Source organism: Heterocephalus glaber, unplaced genomic scaffold, assembly GCF_053883595.1.
Source record: "Heterocephalus glaber isolate CG9 unplaced genomic scaffold, H.glaber_assembly_v1.0 deba00001472, whole genome shotgun sequence".
In the NCBI taxonomy this organism is placed as follows: domain Eukaryota; kingdom Metazoa; phylum Chordata; class Mammalia; order Rodentia; family Bathyergidae; genus Heterocephalus; species Heterocephalus glaber.
Window position 1 is genome coordinate 37838832 of NW_028258315.1, and position 21017 is coordinate 37859848.

At 36.6% G+C, this 21017-nt stretch overlaps 1 protein-coding gene across 4 annotated transcripts in view; it reads left to right on the forward strand.

Moving 5' to 3' along the window:
- The window catches only part of Upf2 (UPF2 regulator of nonsense mediated mRNA decay), a 107273-nt gene extending 86490 nt beyond the window's left edge, over nucleotides 1-20783 (forward strand). For all 4 annotated transcript variants that reach the window (XM_021266335.2, XM_013075808.3, XM_087181951.1 and 1 more), the window contains exons 19-22: nucleotides 4373-4540; nucleotides 12759-12900; nucleotides 14013-14133; nucleotides 19512-20783. In XM_021266335.2, the coding sequence (XP_021121994.1) occupies nucleotides 4373-4540; nucleotides 12759-12900; nucleotides 14013-14133; nucleotides 19512-19521 (441 nt within the window). In that variant the 3' untranslated portion in view covers nucleotides 19522-20783. The remainder of the gene's footprint in view (nucleotides 1-4372; nucleotides 4541-12758; nucleotides 12901-14012; nucleotides 14134-19511) is intronic.
- Nucleotides 20784-21017: the final 234 nt, after the last annotated feature.

The window sequence follows — 21017 nt, forward strand, 5'->3', positions numbered from 1 at the left end:
TCTAGGGGCCAGGGATTTAGCTGAGTGGTTCCGCCACCTGCCTCGCAAGCGCAAGGTCCAGAGTTCGATTCCCAGTACCAAAAAAAAAAAGATTGTGCATTCTAAACAGGACAGGTAAATTGAAGCCATCCAGGTGAAAGATTAGGGGAATATGGGAACAGTGTGTCAGAGGTTCTGAGAGAAGAACTTGTATTTGAAAAACTAAAAAAAGACTGGTATTAATAGAACCTGTCTGGAGGGTGAGGGTATGGCACAAGAATGGAGGGTTGCAATGGAACCCTTCGGCTGGGCCCAGTCTTATGTGGAGGCGATTCAGATAGGGGCAAGACTAAAGGGCAGGGAAACTGAACGAAGGCTGTTGTGGTGACCCAGGTGAGAAATGACAGTCCTGTGTCTCTCATAGTAGCAGGACACTCTGAAGTGGATTTTAAAGCTCTTTTGGAGGTAAAATGAACTAGATTTATTTGGTGCTTCATTGGATATGGGTGCGTAAGGTACAAAGAGTCTACAACTCAGTTTTCTAGCTTGGGTCACTTGCTAGTCTCCAGGAAAGAAAAGAAGAGTGAGCAAGATGCACTTCAGTTATGTTAAGTTCGAATAGCCTGAGGGATGTCAAAATATCTGGAGATCAGAAGAGTTGCATAGAGTAAAAACATAAATGTAGTAAGTAGAGCGTATTTAAAGCCATGGAAATAAATTAATCACCCAGGTGTAAAGTGTGGAGAGAGAAGGGAAACAGTTTCAGGTTGAACTCTGAGGAACCATAGCATTGAAAAATAAAATAAAAGCCAGACAGGGAGCTACAAACCTGTAATCTCAGCGTCTTGAAAGCTAAAGCAGGACGATTGCAAGCTTGAGTCTAGTTTGGGCAATTTCATCAGACCCTGCCTCAAAATAAATTAAAAATGGCCAGAAGTGTATAACTCAGTGGTAGAGAGCTGTATTCAATACCAGGACTACACAAAAGAAAAAGAAGAGCTGATGAAGAAAAAGAAATAGAAGCTTTTGATGTGGTCCAATAATTGTTGACTCATTGCAAGTTCTTAGAAAAGGAAGCTGGAATTATGGGAAGATGCAGGAGGGAAGTTCAAATTCACATTTTTTAGCAGATAGTGTGTTGGAGAAAAATTTAGTTCTCTATTAGGTCCTAATTTTTTAAACATTATCAAATATTGAAAGTGAACAGCTGTACAGGCTGTGTTGTGATGAAGTTGTCATAGGAAGATGCCATATCTACACTGATTCTTTATAAATCAGGTCCATAAATTTAATTCAATCCTAATTATATCCCACTGGGAGGTTTTTTTGGGGGGGGGGCAAAAGAGGAATTTAGAATGAACTTAAAATAATTCATGGGCTGAGGATTTAGCTCAGTGGTTTCGTTGCCTGCAGCACAAGCGCAAGGACCTGAGTTCGATCCCCAGTACCAAAAAAAAAAAAAATAGAAAGAAAAATCATTCTTAAAACCATCTGTAAGAAAACACAAAATAGCTAAGAAATTTCTGGAAAATGAGAGTGAAATGCTCTATAAAATAGATATTAAAGCATTTTAAACTTACAGTGATAATTTTTCACCAGAATAGATAGATCTGTGAAACAGAGGAGTCCAAACAAGACACAAAACATGGCAGTTTAATAATGTGATAATGAGTACACTTCAAGCCAAGTATGGTGGTACATGCCTATGGGAGGCTAAGGCAGGAAGATCACAAGTTGAAGCTCACTCTGGGCAACTTAGTGAGACCCTTGTCTCAAAATAAAAGGCTGGCGATATGGCTTGATGCAAAAGCTCTAGGTTCAGTCCCCAGTATGCCACCTTTGCCCTGCAAAAAGATAACATTTCAAATCAAAGGGAAGAGTTTAATAAAAATAAAGCTGGATTCCCCAAGTGGTCTGTAAATAAAAATTAATGTAGGGCCGGGGATTTAGCTCAATGGTTCCACCGCCTGCCTCGCAAGCGCAAGATCCCAAGTTCAATCCCTGGTACAAAAAAAAAAAAAAAGTTAATGTGGATTTTAGTTTTACTTTCAACTAAAATTAATAATTGCTCTATCACATACTTTTTTTTTTTGATACCGGGGATCGAACTTGGGTTCTTGCATTTGCGAGGCAGGCAACGGATCTATCACATTTTAGTAAGTACAAAGACTGTTGGGTTCTGCATCAAGTACTTTGACATCTGTCTTTCACACAATGCTGCCAGATAGCTATTAATATTCCTGTTTTTTATATAAAACTATGTTGCCTTAGAAAGGCTAGAATCTTGTTTAAGACTACATAGCTTCTTAGTAGTGGAATGTTTTGTTTTTTTGATGAATTAATTTTGCCCTGTTAGGGATGAAACCCTTGTGCATGTTAGGCAAGTCCTCTACTGCTGAGCTACAGTCTTTTTGAAACCTCTCTGCTCTGTTGCTTTACAGCACAGAATGCCAAGTATCTTGATGAAATGACAAGTCGGGGTGGGGGGGAGTACCCTATACAACAAAACGAAAAACCCATACCATATATATAGCAAATTTTTTAAACCAATGAGAAAGGATAAGTAGTCCTGTTTTTTTATTGCATGAAAGATAATAGCCAAAATCATCCTAAAACTCACTAGTAATCAAAAGATATGCAAATTAAAATTAGTCTTTTTTGCTTATCATACCACCAGATATTAAGATTTACAAAGTGATAACCCACTGTGGTTTTGCACTTTGGTAAATGTGAATTGGTCTAGCCTTTTGGGGGTGGGTGGATAGTAAATCTATCAAATGGACATATCATTTGGTCTAAAAATTTACCTCTAGTTAGTACTTCTTTTTATATGAGTATACAAAGATGTCACATTATTTGTAATAGAAGAAAGTCTTAGTTTTCTGTCAGTAGGGGACCAAATAAATAATGACACATGCATATAATTAGCTCTCTATATAGTCAAACAGACACCCAAGATTAAGATTAAAGAGAAGAAAAATATCTATGCTTACTGTGGAACAATATGGTTAATGGTTGCTTGTGTTTATATCTATATATTAGTAAATGCAAGAGAAAATCTGGATAATATACTCCGTTATGAACAGTTGTTGCATTGTAAGGTGGGGCAAAGAGAGGTAAATTGAAGGAATTAGTGCTGACACTAATAACATTTTTGTATTTAAATATTTTATAAACAGAATGTTAATTTTATAATCAGGAACAAATACATTGCAAATGAAGATTTGTCTGCCAACTCTTTCAAATTTTAAATAAAAGATTTCATAAATCTTAGGAACCTGGGAGATCTTCAAGCACATTCTAAACTGGAGCTTTATAAAACAAAACCAATAAAGCCACATTTTGCTTGATTTGCGAGTCTTGAATGTATGAGACCTATATCCAAAGATTATTTAAGTGTTAGGAGAGCAATTTCAAGGCTTTTAAAGCCTTTCAGCATTACCTGCCTAGCTTTGAGAAATCATTCTGTTGTATACAATAGGACGTTGACAGTTATTTGTAGTTCCCTAAACACTCCATACTGTTTCGTGTTCTTGTTTGTGCACCTGTTTTTCCTCTGCATAAACTCCCTCTGTACTCCCAGAACTGCTCTTTTACCATCTGCTTGGAAGACATCATATGTCCCATTTCTATTCAGCCTTTCATGAAATCTCTGTACCCATCTATTCCCAGCCAAGCACAGATACTCTATCCTCTATAAGGTAATACACACCTCTGATATATTGTAATTAATTTATTTAAAATAAATCTATTTTAAGAAGTTCTTAAAAAAAAAAAGTTCTTGAGCTCGTTTGGGTCAAAATCAGTCTTTTTAATCTGCCTCCAAGCCTACACACAGAAATCTTTAGTGAAGGTTCATTTAGTTAGTTGCTTGAAAAGTTCATTGTAAATGTTAAAAATAATTGATATTACCAACCAAGATTTTGATGTGAATGGTTATAGATTCCATTCATTCTTAAATATTTCTCGAGTGCCTGCTGTGTGTAAAGCTAAGGCGCACTGGGGAAAGGTATGCCTGCCCAGTCTTGGAGAGGATTCAGATTGATAAAAGGGCCATTATGAAACTATAATACCTCTGAAGGAAGATGTGTGCTCTGAGGATGCATAAAAGGGCAAAGTGCTTTGAAGAACAGGAGTCAGGAGGACCTGTAGTGTTGTGTGCTTGAGAGATCTTAGAGCAGTACACAGGAACCCAGCCATGTTGTTCCTTCCAAGTCATACATAAAGGTTTTAGGTAGTGGGCAAGATATATTCCCCGAATTCATCTCTGGCTGTTGTGATTGTTGTGTTTTAAGGAATACAGTACCAAATTAATTGTTTACAATTTATGTTTATACACATATCCCTGTTTATCTAGGAATATTTATATACTTTTAAATTTTTGTCTTTTAAGCAACGAAGTGGTGAATCTGTTAAAGTGCACCAGCTTGATGTTGCTATTCCTTTGCATCTCAAAAGCCAGCTGAGGAAAGGGCCTCCTCTTGGTGGTGGGGAAGGAGAGGCAGAGTCTGCAGACACGATGCCATTTGTCATGCTAACAAGAAAAGGAAATAAACAGCAGGTAAGAAACTGTCTACTGTGCAGTTATAATTGATTACTTATCAAGTATAAGGAGTAACTTTGTTTTATAGATTCTTAATTGTCTTTTGCCTACAAAGAGGAGTTGGAAATTTAAAGTGTTCATAGATAGATATGACTTTAACTATTATATGTATACAAGATATATCTGACTTCCGGAGAATAGATATATTTTAATGGAAAAGACATTTTAAATTCAAACCAGGTTTGGTGATTTATACCTGTAATGCCAGCGACTCTGGAGGTTGAGGGAAGAGAAGCACAAATTTGAGGCCAGCCTGGGCAACTTACCAAGATCCTATCTCAAAATAAATTTTTATTTTTAAAAAAAGGGCTGGGATGTAGCCTCGTGGTAGAATGCTTGTCTAGGTAGCGTGCACAGCTGGGTTTAATCCCCAGTACCATCAAAAAAACTTTTGTTTTAATTCATATATTCGTATTTGTAAGAATGTGTAGATACCTTGACTTTTAAGTAGGATGGCACCTAGTCTGTATCAAGGAAATACTAATTTGCCAGAATTGCTCTTGAAAGTTCCTATTGTTCAACCCCTAATTTCTTTTTCTTTCCCTTAGCTTACAGATGACCCCATAAAACTATTTTCTTGACTACTGAGTTGGTTTTTTAGGGATTCATACAGCATGCTTCACATATTTATTGAGCATCTGCTTTGTTCTAGATATTATTCTAAGTCCTGAGGCTATAGTAATAAATGAGATAAAGTCCCAGCCCTCATGGAATTTATGTTCTAATAAGAGAGGTACATACATATATTTGCAGATAGTGGAACATAGTGTGACAATTAAGGCCAGCTCTCAGACACAACTCTAGGAGGTATCATATATCAGTGCTATAAAATGTTGTCAAATTTTAACATTTCTAAAATCAGGGTTCTTCTTAGAGTTGATGGAATCTTGTGATAATTAGCATAATTTTTAAATGATATGTAACATAATGGTGCATCTTAGAATAAATGGAATTATTTGAAATGCAATTTCAGATACCACAAATACTAGCATTATTATTTCAAATACTGCCACAGTTATTTCAGTAAGTCCAGTACATACCTGGCTCCCACATTCACTCACACAGCCATTCAACAAACATTTGTTTACCTGCCAGATACTAGGTGCATCTGTGTACAGAACAAAAATAGTAAACCAAGGTCTTTTTGGAGCTGTCATTCTGGTTTTGGGCAGCATACAATAAGCGCAAGGTCCTGAGTTTCGATCTCTGGTACCAAAAAAAAAAAGATTGGCTGATTGCTAAGAAATAAAAAAATATTAGTTTGGGGAAAACGTTATGAAGGAAAATAAAGCAAGTTAAAAGGACAGAGACAGGGATAGGGAGGAGCAATGAAAAGTGAAGGTGCTGTGATTATTAGGTGCCACGATCAGGGAAGACATCTGTAATGAGGTGTCATCTGTGATGGAGAAGAGTACTCTGTCTCCTCCCCATCAGGACAACCTCAAAGAGGTGATGTTTAAATAAAATTTTATCTCTGCTTTTGTTAGATAATTTCTTGTTAACAAAAGGGATCAAAGTTGTGTAGTATGTATTTTGCTGGAGTGCAAGGAAATCTTGATACATCAACTGCATACCAGTTAGAGTCATGGAATGTAGGGCTGGCAAAGACTTTACATCATGCCTTCTACTGGTGAAAATTAATTTTGACTTATGTTCAAAGCACTCCTACATCTTCCTCAAGCCTTGACTCCCCCAAGGCACTAACCAAACCTAATTATACTTCCAAGGAGCCCCGTACCTCCCTCATCCTCCACTCTTAGTTTCTAGGGAAAATGAGAGCTATTTTGGGTCAGTACCTTAAACTTAATATTATAGCCAGATCATTGTCAAAACTGATCTCAGAGCACCTACTGGAGTTAATTCACCTGGGTTAGCAGGGTTCTTAAATCCCAGAGTGTTTGCTTTTCTTCTCTAGGTACTACTTCTTTGAGCTGGCTTTTCCTTTGAAGCTTTTTTTTTTTTCTTTATAAGCACTTAGCTCCTCCCCCGTCCAAACCACCATCTTTTCTTGGCTCAAGAAGAAAGTTTCAAAAGGTCATTAGGTTCTAAAATTTTAAGGCATATACAATGCACAAAGCCATTACATCTCTTTTCTTTTTTTTGTTTTATTTTTTGGGGATAAAAGACAGAATGTGGCAAGTTAGATACTCCGTGATTCCCATTATTGTGCAGCTACTAAATAATGGTATATTCGTCACTTCTTAGGCCGAGTTTTATTAACCTAATGGGGGTTTAGGAATATCTTTTTCTGATACTCAGATTGCATGATAGTAAACAATTAGTTTTCCTCTTCCTTTTTGTGAGATACATATGAAAATTCAATATCACTATTGACAGCTTGTATATTCTGTTTGAACCTTACAGAATGTGTAGGCATGGAGAATAAACTAAAGCAAAATACACCTGTAAAAATTAGGGGACTTTGAAAAATAAATTCACTTTAAAACTAAATTGTATATATCAAAATAAGACTTGTGGTTCAAAGTAGACAAATTATATAAACTGTACACAAAGTGAGTCCTCTTTCTTAAAATTGGAAATTTAATGTCTAAGAATATACTTGTATCGAACTTTAAAAATACTAACAAACATGGAATAACAGGCCCAGAGTTTTTGGTTAAGTAAATATTCAACTCTTAAACTTTACTTGAAATTTTGGAAAATGTTCAATTTTAGGAACATTATTTGCAAAAACGTTGGTATTTGTGGTCTGAAAAAGAAAGTGTGTTTTGTTCTGGTTTTTATTTCTTTATCTGGCTTTTGGGTGTGGGCCCTTCTGTTGCAGTGGTTTTTCTCCAAGTGTGGAATGGGTTGCCTTATAGGAATCTTTAATTCTTAAGTGAAAGATCTCTTTGTGTATCAGATTTGTAGAAATAACTTCACTTAGCAAAAAGAATTGCACCAATGAAGTGAATATTGAAGAGAAAGAAAAGGATAATGCTCTTCATAATTTATATCTTTCTAAATTTAAATATTGATGAGATAGAATAATGAAATAAAATATTTTGACCATTAAAACAAAAGTTTAACATAATAGCATAGTTATATAGTATTCAAAGACTTTTAAACAAATGCATAATATACTTATTACATATTTATTACAGTCTTGCATATTAATTACAATTATTTATTACACATTAATGCATAATGTATTTATTACATTGTAACTTGAGGTAAGATTTCAGCTACTGTTACAAAGTAGCTTTAAACTGTAGTCTAAATCACCTTTACTGCTGCTACCATGTTCTGGGAAATTTAGTTTTAGTTGGAGTTACTACAATCGTTTTGTCATCTAATTTACTATAAAGTAATACCTCTCTTCTAATAGTGGCTCTTTCTGTATATATATCTCTCCTGTTGTTTTTAAGGACATAATACTTGAGAACTTTTTCTTGTGTAAAACTTGTCTCAGAGATCGTAAAATGTGGTTTTGTTCACCTCATAATTGTTTCCTTTTAGAAGATCTAAATATAATCTTGAAATAGGCATGGTGGCACACACCTGTAATCCCAGCACTCTGACAGGGTGAGGCAAGAGGTTCTCAAGTTCAAGCCCAGCCTATGCAATTCAGCAAGATCTTTTCTCAAAGTTAAAAAAAGGGCCAGGGATGTAGCTCAGGACAGAAGCCCTTAATTCAATCTCCAGCACAACAAAAAAATGAAGTAAAAATAAATATAGTCTTACAAGTGAATAGAAAGCCTATATTTTTCATATTCTTTGATGAAATTTATTATAAAATATTCTTTATAATATTTTATGCTGTTTCATTAGTAAATTAGTACTATCATTAGGCTCTGAATTATGAAGGAAATTTCAAATTTTATCACAGGAACCTAAGAAGAGGAAAAATGACCACTTTTCTGAATATTTTAATATGGCAGCAAAGGAATCTAGAATTGCGGTCACTAATTTCATGATGATCAAGAAATTACTTATCTATATTTCTACTTGGGCTGCTTTGCTCTAGTATTTTGTAGAAAAGTAGCGTACTGCTCCCTTTGTATTTGCATAAACTTACAGGTATTGGTAACCAGTTAGTACAGCCAGTGGAAGGAGAACCAGGCAGCCAATTAACTCAGATTTTCATCTCCCTTCCCCCCCAATACTGGAGATTGAACTCAGGGCCTTCACACTGGACTACATCCCCACCCCTTTTTATTTTATTTATTTTGAAATTTTGAAATAGGGTCTCACTAAGTCACCAAGTTCCCTAGGCTGGATTCAAACTTACAGTGCTCCTCCTACCTTCCAAAGTGTTGGGGTTGCAGACATGCACCACCATGGCCAGCTCACCTCTTTTTTTACAAAAGATGACTTAAATTTACCCATCATTCTCAGAGCCTAATAAATATTTCACTGAGAAGAGTAACATTGCCCACAATCCCAGCCTATGTTAAAAATAATAATTATGCTACGAACAGTAATATTTAAAATTTACTGACTTTTTATGTATTCCAGACATTGTTGTTAATGTGTAATCATACCTTTAAATTTAGGGTTTTTCTTTATATGACTTGTCATTGTTGATTTTAGACTGATAGAAATCCCTTATATTGCTAAATATTTTTCATGACTGTGTACTCTTCAAAATTAGAAAATCACTTTAAGTCTTTTCTTGTTCTCTCTTTTTTTTTTTTTTAAGAAGGTTGCACTGTTTTTCTGTAGAACTTGAACTCTCTCTTCCTGATGCCCAACTCTGTTTACAATTTCTATTTAATGGAATTTTTCTCTACCAATAGTTTATAACACCTGGGTTTGGAAATACAGTGCAATAGAATGCTTTCTATGTGAATAGTGCTGAAACTAAAGAATTTTACTATAAATTACTGTGATGTCTCACATTGACCCTACTGTTTAAGAGGCTTAAGTTGATTATGAAGTTATGTATTAGAGACATGTAAGGACTTTGACAGAAAACTGATTTTGAGTCGAACTTTTCATTTACTTATTTTTTATGTGTCTTCCTGAATTTTGAAACATGAATTTAAAAGGTTTATCACAGAGAATGATTTTATATTTAAAATTATATTTTTGTTAGGAGTAAAAAATACTTGGAGCAAATCCTGTAGGTAAAAATATATTCTGATAAAGATTACAAACTAGGTATAAGAATATTTATACAGAAATAAAGATTTCATTTTTCTAATTGTTGGTTTTCTAATTATTTCTAAATTGGCAGGCTTTTTTTTAAAGATGTACCTCAAGAGGATTAGGAGGTACTGTTTTCAGAGCCATAAGAACAAATATTCCCAGTGATTATAGAGATACCTTCCTGTGTATTAACATTTCTCTGAAAGATGAACATTGAGGGGAGGGATTAACATTGGGTAAAATTAATGTCAAAAAGGATAACCTGTCTACTTTAAATAAATCCTAGTCTTCAGGCATAAACAAATTCTCATCTTTGAGGACTGAAAGAACTTAAATATGTAATTGTAGAGCATTTGTCATTAAATTTTTAAAAATAGAATGAAACAGAAGATTCATAGTGGGCAAATAATTTCCTTTTTCAAAAGAAAGCAAAAAATATCTTCTAAAAACTACCATCCAACAAATGTACTTTCAAATTTTAGTATAAAATCTAGGATGAGGTGTTTTTGGTTTTTTTTGTTTTTTCCCCTCTGGTACTGGAGATCGAACTTGGGTTCTTGCACTTGCGGGGCAGGCAGTGGAACCACTGAGCTAAATCCCAGGCCCCCTAGGATGAGTTTTAAAAAATCATTTTAGTCATTAGGAAATAAAAACCAAGGGAAATATCAGTGTATACTGACTAGAATGCCAAAAATTAAAACAACTGACTATGCCAAGTTTTGGCAAAGATTTGACCTCATAGACTGGTAGGGTAGTGTAAAGTGATACATCTACACTTTAGAAAACAATTGCACAATTTCTTTGTTTTTGTTTTTTGGGTTTTTTGGTACTGGGGATCAAACTCGGGTCCTTGCCACTTGCTCAGCAGGTGGCAAAACCACTGAGCTAAATCCCCAGCCCTGCACAATTTCTTAAGAAGTAAAATAGACCAGATATTCTCAGCTATTCCATTCCTAGCATGTATCATTTATGTTATATGAAAACATACATTTATATCAGGGATTTAGCTCAGTGGTTCCACCACCTGCCTCGCAACCGCAAGGTCCCAAGGTCAATTCCCAGTAACAAAAAAAACCAAAAAAACCCATTTACACAGATCTTTACATGAATGTACAAGTGTATTTTTAATAACTCAAAACTCAGAAACAACCCAAATGGTGCCAACAGGTTAATCATAATTTGGTATATTCATATAGAGTGGTACCTCAAGTCACGAACTTAATTTTTCCCACAATTCTGGTTGCAATCTGAATTCAGTGAGAACCAAATCAAACTCAGTAGTTAGGTTCAATGTTGACCTTATGGGGAAATTTGATTTGCTTCTCATCCAATTTGGCTTGCAACCAGAATCATGGAAAGAATTAAGTTTGTGAACCAAGGTGCCACTATAATGGAATATTACTCTGTAATAAAAAAGGAAGAAACTAGTGTTGCGTACAACAACTTGGATGCATTTCAGAATCATGCCATGTGAAAGAAGCTGGACAAAAAGTAGTTTAACATATTTCAAATATGTGCAGCTGATTGTATGTTAGATATAGCCTACTAAAGTTGTGGGGTTTTGTTTCAATTTTTCTGTGATGCTGGGACTCTTAACCCCAGTGCTTCCCACATGCTAGGCAACTCCTCTGCGACTGAGCTACCCCTCAGCCCTTATTTTGCTAGTAGCTTTGAACTCTTTAAAACAAAAGTATTAATTGCAAGAAGTCAGTTATGGATCACTTAAGAGTAAATTCTTTCAAGCTAAGTTCAGGTAAAAGGGGTAAGATTTATTAGGGTTATAGCTAAGTGGCCTACTTTAATGTCTTTATTTTGACATGTGAGGCATTTAATTATTTACTGTTATAAATATCAAATGTATTTAGTTGAGTTTATAGATAGTATCTGGCCTAGTGTTTTCAGTGTTCTGAGTATTACATTCTAAGAGGAGTACTGACTAACTAAAGTGCATCACAAAAGAGAATGCCAGCAGAGAACATCTGAAATAATACAATCAATCAGATTTTCAAGTCAGACTCAAGCGAATCAGATCTTACAAAGTTAAGCTTTACTGATGATCTCAAGGATGCCAGCATTCAGAAGGCACAGGTCAAGCAGACAGAGGTCTAGGATCCTGAGCACAGCTCCCATAGCCCTGCCTTTGCATAGAATGCCCTTGGCCCATAGTAATAGATGAGATCTCTTAAATGAGGTGAAGTTACCACACATTGAAGAATTTAGGTTAGGAAACACCTCCATTTTATGCTTAGATAGTAGCATCACTTACTTAACATTTTCCAGGGAGCCATGACTCAGAAATTCATAGATTTTTATCTAAGTTTGTTTGCCATGTGCAATCCTTAGCCAGGAATATCCTGCTAAAAAATAACATTCCTAAACAAAGATTCCCTCTGTAACAAAGGGAATGTAACAGAGTTGCATCACTCTGGTTGAGTTGCTTAACTCTTCTTCTTCCCCAGTGTCACAGTTGTCTTCAGAATGCAAGGTGCAGCTGGGTGTGGTGGTGCACGTCTCTAATCCCAGCACCCAGGAGGCTGAGGCAGGTGGTTTGCTGTAAGTTTGAGGCCAGCCTGGACTACATAGTGAACTCAAGGACAGGCTAAACTACAGAGCAAGACCCTGCCCCCCCCCCCAAAATGCAAGGTGCTAGTGGTGCTAAAGATGGACGAAATTTGTTCCTTGTGGTTCACAAGGTAGATAGCAATGAAAAGAATGTAGATTGCAGTTTGCAGGTAAAAGCCTTTCTGAGAAGTATTCACATGTGACAGGATCTACAGGATGAAAAGTTTTCCTCTCTTGCTACATGTGTGCTTCCAGATAGGGTGCCCTAAACAGTTTCTGCTCTTCATGCAGGTTAAACTTGGTGGCCTTTCACTTCTCCTCTCACCCTGAAGGGTTTTGTCTTACTAGAGTAATAATAGTATTTGTTGTTAGATGTTCTTACAAATCTGTTGGTTAATAGGGAAGGGAAAATGTTATTTTTCTAAATTCATTTTCTACTTGTTATTTTATTTGAAGTCTGTTTTTTTGGTTTCTCTTGGCTTTCTAGGGCTATTTGTGATTTCTTTGTTATTTCTTTTCTCAGTTTAAAATCCTCAATGTGCCCATGTCATCCCAACTTGCTGCGAATCATTGGAACCAGCAACAGGCAGAACAAGAAGAGAGGATGAGAATGAAAAAGCTCACACTAGATATCAATGAACGGCAAGAACAAGAAGATTATCAAGGTATAAAGTCAGTTGTAAAAGAGGTGGAAATTTTTGATGCTGTTAAAGTTTTTAAAGATAGTTATCAAATTGTTCTCTTTGACCTTTTCATATCATTTATATATATTTATACTGTTACTTTTTTATCTCTTCATTTTTCTCACTCATTTGTAAAATACCATTTTCATCACATTTTGGTAACTTCATAATTCATTTAGATTATATGCTGTAAGCTACATTTGCAAATAAGATGATTTTTGAATTGTCTTATATTGCTAGCCAGTTGTGAGCAAATTAGTTCAGTAAATATTTATCTCATTTTGTCTGTTTGGAGTCCTAGTCTTGAGGATGAGACGTTTTTTCAGATTTGAGGGTATATTCAAATTAGGATTCTAATTTTACACATATATAGCCAGAACGCTTGAGTTCATTGGAACCAGATTCCGTGGACGCCTCACACAGATCTGTTTTTTGGCAGTCCTGTACTTTTTTGGTATCCAGATTTTACAGCCATAAGATAGCTGATTATATACCAAGGTATTGAACAAACTGGTGAATGTTCCAAAGACTATTATGTACATAAATTATTTATGGTTTTTTTATCTTTTAATTTCTCCTCTACAGTCTTCCCTCCTAATTCATACCCAATATTTTTAATAATAGCTAACACTAAGTGGCCACTAACAGTATGGCCAGATACCATTTTATGAACTTCTTTCAAAGCAGGTAATCCTCACACTGATTCTGTAAGTGCTGTTTTTATTTACATGTTATATTTATGGAATCTGAATCTAAAGTTTCATTGCTAGTAATTTGGAGAGGTAGGATTTTAACCAATAGAAACTCTATACACTATCCTATTAGCTAGTGCCTATATTGCTTCGTAGGCTGTTTTACCACCTCCTCAGGCACTTAGGTGGTGGCCACATTCACAATAAAAGGAACAGTGGGTGTTAATCATGTCTTGATGTGCCCTTCTAGTACTTTGTATCATTTTAATCTATGTAATTTTGATTTCTTTAGTTAGCTTCCTGAAAGAACTAGAACTTGATCTCCCTTACATTTTATTTGGTTCATTGAAGGCATATAGTAACAAGATTTAACAGCATTTTCTTTTTTGGTCTTTATCACAGAAATGCTGCAGTCTCTTGCCCAGCGCCCAGCTCCAGCAAACACCAATCGTGAGCGGCGGCCTCGTTACCAACATCCAAAGGGAGCACCTAATGCAGATCTAATCTTTAAGACTGGTGGGAGGTAAAACAATCTTTACTTCCTTGGCTGTTTGTTTTTTGTGACATCCATATGAATAAACTAGGGAATTCTGGGTTAAATTTAACTGGTAAAGTCCTCTAATTATCAGCAAAATACAGAAGCCCTTCATTGAAACCAGTCTTGCTGCTGCTAAATGTACAAACTAGATGGCTTAATAGGGGATGAGAAGTATTAGTTGTTAGTTTCCTGCTTCTGCCTTTTCTTAAAAGTAGCTTCCAGGGGTAGGATTCCAGCTCAGCAGTAGAGCATTTGTCTAGCTATGCGATGAGGCCCTGAAGTCAATCCTCAGCACCACTATTTTTATTTTTTTTAAAAAGTAGCTTTAAAGATACACTGTAATATTCTTGAAAATCTCTTTCCTCTTGTCATAATAGACCAAAACTATTAATATCTTTTTATCTTGATATTTTCCATCAGCTTCACATTTCTATGTTGCAATCTAACATCTCTGAACAGCACATTATTTTTATTAAAAGTTCATCCCTTCTCAGTTCAGTATAGTGTCTTTTCCTAATGTTCAAATGTGGGAGTGTCGGAACCATACAGGATCAGTGACTATGAAGTTTTATATCATATGGGGTATCTGCAAGAGGATCTGCTTCCTTCAGCATACATTCATTCAGTACCTACCAGGTTCAGCCCTCTCCTGTGAGTAATTGAAAAACAGAAAAGAGTGTCTTCACTTTCAAGGTTAGAGTCCAGAAGGAAAATCAAGTACAGGTACTTGAAAGCTGATTCTGCCTTCAGTTATTTTTTTTAAAGTAAGTCTTTTAAGTACAAGGTACTTCTTAGGCAGTAGGGAACAAAGATAATTATGCAGAAAACAGATTTGTAAACATATATACTGTAATAAATCTGTTTGTGAACACAGAGTTATGCCTTTCTTAGTTTGCTACCAGTGTTGTTCTCCAAAACTTTGTTAATTTTCTGTTTTCCCTTTTTCCCTCCAACTTCCCTTGGAAGAAAGGGCCACATTTCCTCTTTCTTCCCTGTCACCCATTCATTGTGTGGCTTATTCCTGCCATTTCAGTGAAACTGCTTCTCTGGGGTCCCTAACTGCCTCTTGAGTATTATCTTCAAAGCCCTTAATATTATAGGCCCTCCTCATTTTCTTGGCATACTCTTCCCTTGGCTTCTGTGACCCTGTGAGCTTTTGGTTTTTCCTTTTTCTGTGGCCACTCCAGATCCTACATGACTCCCAGCTCCTTTATGCATATGTCCTTCCTATAGATGTCCATATTTCTTGGGCCACCCTTCAGCCCTGTTTTTATCCTGTACTCTGCAGGAGGTAACAGCCCTCTCATGGCTCAGTTACCATTATAGCTCCAGCCTAGACCTCACCCTTGAGTTTCTGATTGACCAACTGTGTGTTTCTCAGACATAAACCTCAGTGTGTGCTCTTCCCCGAGCCCCTTTCTCCCACTGCTCACCCCAGAGTCCACATTAGAAAAAGGTTTCACTTTGGACTCCCTTTTGTCTTAATTTCCCCAACCTAAGTAATAAATTTCTACATTTTGTTACTAAATCCCCTGCATTTTACTGCTAAACAGCTTTTTTCCCACCCTGCTACTAACACCATGGATCACACCACCATCACCTCAACGTGCATTACTGCTGTAATCCCTCTCAGCCTTCTGGCCAAAATCAAGTGTGGATTACTGCCGTAGGTGCCTCATGGACTTCTGAGTCTCATTCACCTCCTTCCAGTTCATTCTCTGTGCTGTACTCAGTGTTCTTTCTAACATGAAAATCTACGTCTATATGACCCCTCCTGCTTAAAACCCTTCCATTGCTCCTCATGGCTTGTAAGATGAAATCCAAACTCTTCAGCTTGCTTAGCAAGCACCTGCAAGATACACATATACTTCCTATTGACTTCATCTCTGGCCGCTCTTTCCCTACTCCCAACCAAGCTGGCCTTTTTAAATTAACTTTATTCTTCTAGCCTTTCTTTTTTGTGCTCTCTCTGAAGCAGTCTTCCTTAGATAACTTATTTCTCTTCCTCGTTTAGGCCCACTTTGGTGCTCTCAAGACTGATATAGATTGAGAATATGCTGTCCCAGCTCATTATAGACCACACCCTAATTACCTGTTAGCTTTTCTCCATCTCCCATGAGATTAAAGACTATCGGGGCAGTGACTGCATCTTACCTTGCTTTTCTTTTTTTTTAATTCACATTTTTCTTATTTTAAAGACTTTTATTAGTATATATTTGTGATAATAAATATATTCCTCATAAAGTATTGATACATATACATATCACACATCTTGATCCTTTTTACTTCCCTTTCTCCCTTCACTCCCATCTCCCCCATTCCCAGTGCCCCTTCCCATTATATCTCCTTAATAGCTTAGTGCCTCACACCACCTAGATGGTCAGTAAATATTTGTTGAATAAACAAAAGAATGTTTTGTTTTGTTTTTTGAGGCAAGAGCTTGCTATGTATTACAGGCTGGCCTTAAACTTGCAGCAATGCTCCAGCCTTGTCCCATCCTTAAGAATGGTGCTTTGTAGCCAGGAATAGTGGCACACACCTGTAATTCCACATACTCAGAAAGCTGAGGTGGGAGGATCACAAGTTCTAGGCCAGCCTGGGCAATTCAGCAAGTCCTTACCTCAACATTTTCAGTAGTTTTAAAAGGTGTAACATGAGTTTTCACTCTTGGGGTAACAGATATTCATTGTCATTCTTAAATATTAAGTGAAGAATTGTAGCCATTTGAAAGAACAAACTGGTGGGATAGAGCCTTCTGGTCCTTTGGCTCCTCTTTATTTTCTTCTGCTTTTCACCTTGGGCCAGATATACCTTGAGTAGATATATATATGTGGAGCAGTGGCATCATCAGGCAGTTAGAAGAGTGAGCTGGAGTGGGGATTTCCATGTGAAGAAACAAGCCTTCAGTCTGTGAATAAAGTCCTGAGAAACTGCTTTCAAGCTGATTCTTAACTTGGTGATTTTCTTTTTAAAAATCAGTTATTAATGGTGATATTATGTGCTGGGTAAAGGGAAATTTGAGGGAGCAGTCTGTGAGTCAACTCTGAGAAATTGGTTTCAAATAAGGATATGTTATCATGTTGATTCTTGGCTGGTGCTTTTTAAAATTATTAATATTGATGATATTGTCACTTAAATTTATTTGCTAGCCGTTTTTTGTTTTGTTTTGTTTGTACCAGGGATGGAATTTGGGACCTTGCGCTTGCGAGGCAGGCAACGGTACCACTGAGCTAAAGCCCCAGCCCTTCTAGCTGGTTATTAAAGAAGTTGAAGCTTTTTTTTTTAACCTGTGGATTTTTATAGGCTCCTAGATGTTAATTAACGATGATTTTATAGTATTTTCTAATCAGGGGATCCTTGAAATAGAAAGTAAACTTCAGCCCTTTAACAAATTATAAACATTTGCTCTCAGTGACTTAAGATGGAAATAGTGCTGTAAGTAAAACTCTTGTCTCAGTTTTCTGTAATGCAAAACAAGGTTGTTTTCAACTTTGCTAGTGTTGAAAAAAACTGAAACTTAGTATCTTTGGCAAGTATTAGTACTAATATGATTTAGATGATAATCATTCATATAAATTTTTCCGAGGCTCCTCAGACTTTTAAAATACATACCTATCATCTAGACTTTTATTAAAATGCAGGGTCTGATTCATTTCTGATAAGTTCCTGGGTAACGTCAATGCTGTTGGTATGGAGGCCACACTTAGAGGAACTAGGATTTATAATATCAGACTGTTTTGTGTGGGTTTTTTAAAGTGTGTGTGTGTGTGTGTGTGTGTGTGTGTGTGTGTTTGCAGTACTGGAGATTGAATCTAGGGCCTTTGCACTGAACTACATTCCAGCCACCCTTCCCCTTTTTGAGATAGGGACTCACTAAATTGCCAGGGCTAGGCTCAAATTTGCAATCCACCTGCGTTAGCCTCCCAGAGTGCTGGGATTACAGGCATGCACCACCGTACCCTACCAGACTGTATTTTTTTTTTTAACATGTTAAGGAGAGTCTTCATTTTTTTGTTGTTTTTTTTTGAGATCAGGCTTCATTATGATGCTCATCCTGGTCTTGAATTCCTGGGCCCAAGTAGTCTTCTTGTCTCAGCCTCCCAAGTAGCTGGGACTACAGGTGTATGGTACCATGTCCAACTTTTTTTTATTAGATATTTTCTTTTTTTCTTTTTTTTTTTTGTACCGGGGATCAAACTTGGGTCCTTGCGCTTGCACAGCAGGCAGCGAAACCACTGAGCTAAGTCCCCGGCCCAATTAGATATTTTCTTAATGTCCTTATTATAAGGTTAAGTGATCATTTTATTGTAAAGCAGTACCTCCAAGAATAGCCTTTAATCAAAAGTGTACATAGTAAGTACTTTTTGAATTCAGTTTTTAAATCGCTCAGAGTTTTTGTTTGACCTATAAACTAGTCACATGATACTCTACACTAGAACTAGTGGTAGGTAAGATTTTGAATATGATTTCCTACCATTTCTTGCATTTAAAGTGTTCTGTTTTAGAGAGCTGCTTTGTCTTGATGTCAGAAGAAACACTTGTATCTTCTCATTAGGGAATGATTACATCTGATCTGTTTTTCATTCAGTTCAGTTCTGGAAGCATTATGGGTGTGTGCATCTGAGGATATACTTTTCCATATTTGCATTTTATTCCTTAAAATCTCTTGCTAATGTAACTTGCTCTGTGAAAAACAAAACTGTATAAGTCCCCTCAAACTATTGTAACAAAGTGACACAGACTAGTTTAACAACTGAAGTTTGTTGTCTCACAGTTCTGAAGGCAGGAAATCTGAGATCAAGGAGTCTCCAGAGTTGGTTGTTTCTGAGGCTGTGAGGAATAATCTGTTCCAGGCCCTCCCTCCCAGCTCCTGGGGGTTTGCTGGCAGTCTTTGTGTTCCTTGGCATGTAATCTCTGCCTTCATCTTCACGCAGTGTTCTTCCTGTGTGCATGTCTGTGTCCAGCATAGTTGTTTTGGATTAGAGGCCCACCCAACACCATATGGCCTCGTCTTAACTGATTACTTCTGCACCAACCCTATTTCCAAATACTGTCAACATTTTGAGGTGCTGGGGTTAGGCTTTAGGATACGAATTTTGGGAATACACAATTCGACCATGGCACAATCATGAATTCTTAGCGCCTTTGAAATCAGTCACAGAAAAGACCCAGGAGCCACTTCTTTGAATTATTGTTAGAATTACTCTTGTTTTGACTTAGTCCAGGTGAGAGCACTTTTGCTCTTTAAAAAGCATTAGCTTGGTGAAGCCACTAGATAATAGTTGATAGTGTTTGAGGGACTTTCTTGCCCCAGCTTTGCCCTACAGCAGTAAGGTCTCTAATGTCACCCTGTTTGCCTTTAGGAGACGTTGATCCAGCAGCACGTGTCATTTCATTAGGTCCTGTATCTGATGTTGTGGATAGTGGAGTCCTCCAGCAATTGAATGAGAGCAGTGGACACATCTCAGCATGTCGGTCTAGAGAGTTGCGAATCTAAACCTGGGACAGGCTGGGGCCATGGGGCAGAAACACCAGCTTCTGCCAACACCAGAACAAGCCGACGCTTCCAGACAAGGCAGAAAAGGCCTTTTGTAATGGAAATCACGTGAGGGTTAATCTTCTCTTGAGAATGGCAGTCAAGAAATGAGATGGTTCACTTGACTACAGAGCAGTTACACCAAGAAGAACGCCAGTGAGATGACTGAGCCAGAGAAGAAACAGTTGTGATGGTAATAGTATGGGGGAAATGAACTTGAGTTTTAAACTTGATTTGAGTTACAGTGTCTCTGAATTCAACATCCCATGTTGGAAGAAGATATATTTGGGGGCTCCAGGACTACAGTAGAAAAGTATAGAGCAAGCAGTAAAATCTTCTAGTAAAAACTTACATGCAGGACAACAAAATGATGAAAGATACCCAAATAGCAGATAATCCACCAGGAAGGCTTTTGTTTAGGAATTTATTTCAAGAGGAACAAGGGATGAGGGGGAAAAATCCGTTTTATCCATCAGTCAGTGATATAAAATTGCCTGAGTGAAAGAAAAATGTGAAGATTGTTAGTATACAGAGAGCATTAAGTCAGATGGCTTATAAAAGTCTGATACCAGCCTAAGAACAGGGATATAGTTGAGCCCATTGTAAGTATCATTGAAAACAAAACGTGCCAGTCAGCATGTCACAGAAAACGAATGAAGGACAACAAGAAGTAGATCAGAATATTTTGTTGACCTTCATGGGTTTACAGCCTCTGTCTGTAAACAAAATACAGAAACAAGTAGAGCTTTTGTTTTGCTTTTGTTTTTGTTTTGTTTTGTTTTCCCCCCACTGAATAGAAATGAGGGTTCTTAGTCTGTTTCTGACAATCTGTTAATTTATTAGGATAGTTGTCTTTCATTTGCTTTCCAGTAGGCATAGTGAATTTAGTTAAAGAGCACATCTGTATGCTACAACTTGATTACATCTTTTTTTTCTATTTTGCATTTTTTCTTTTACCATGTTTCAGTTTCTGCATGTAGATTTAAATAAAAAAACAAAATTTGTAAAGTTGTAACATTTCACATGGAAATGCTGCCCAATCTTCACCAGCTTCAAAAATCTGACCTTTGCCAATGCTGCAATAAAGTGTTGTAATTTAGATTTGGTGTGGTTTCATTTTTGCTTGCAATTTTGGAAAACTATTGAATGGGTCAGTGTCTTTCAGGGTGATCTTTGTACTTAATAAAATATTCTCATAGACCATTTTAGCATTTTATTGTTAGTGTTTTCACTTTCAGGATTCCATATTGTCTTAACCTTATTTGTCTGAGTTAGAATAAATGATTTTGAATAGGATTAACAGCAGTTAAAATGGAAAATATTGGCACAGCAT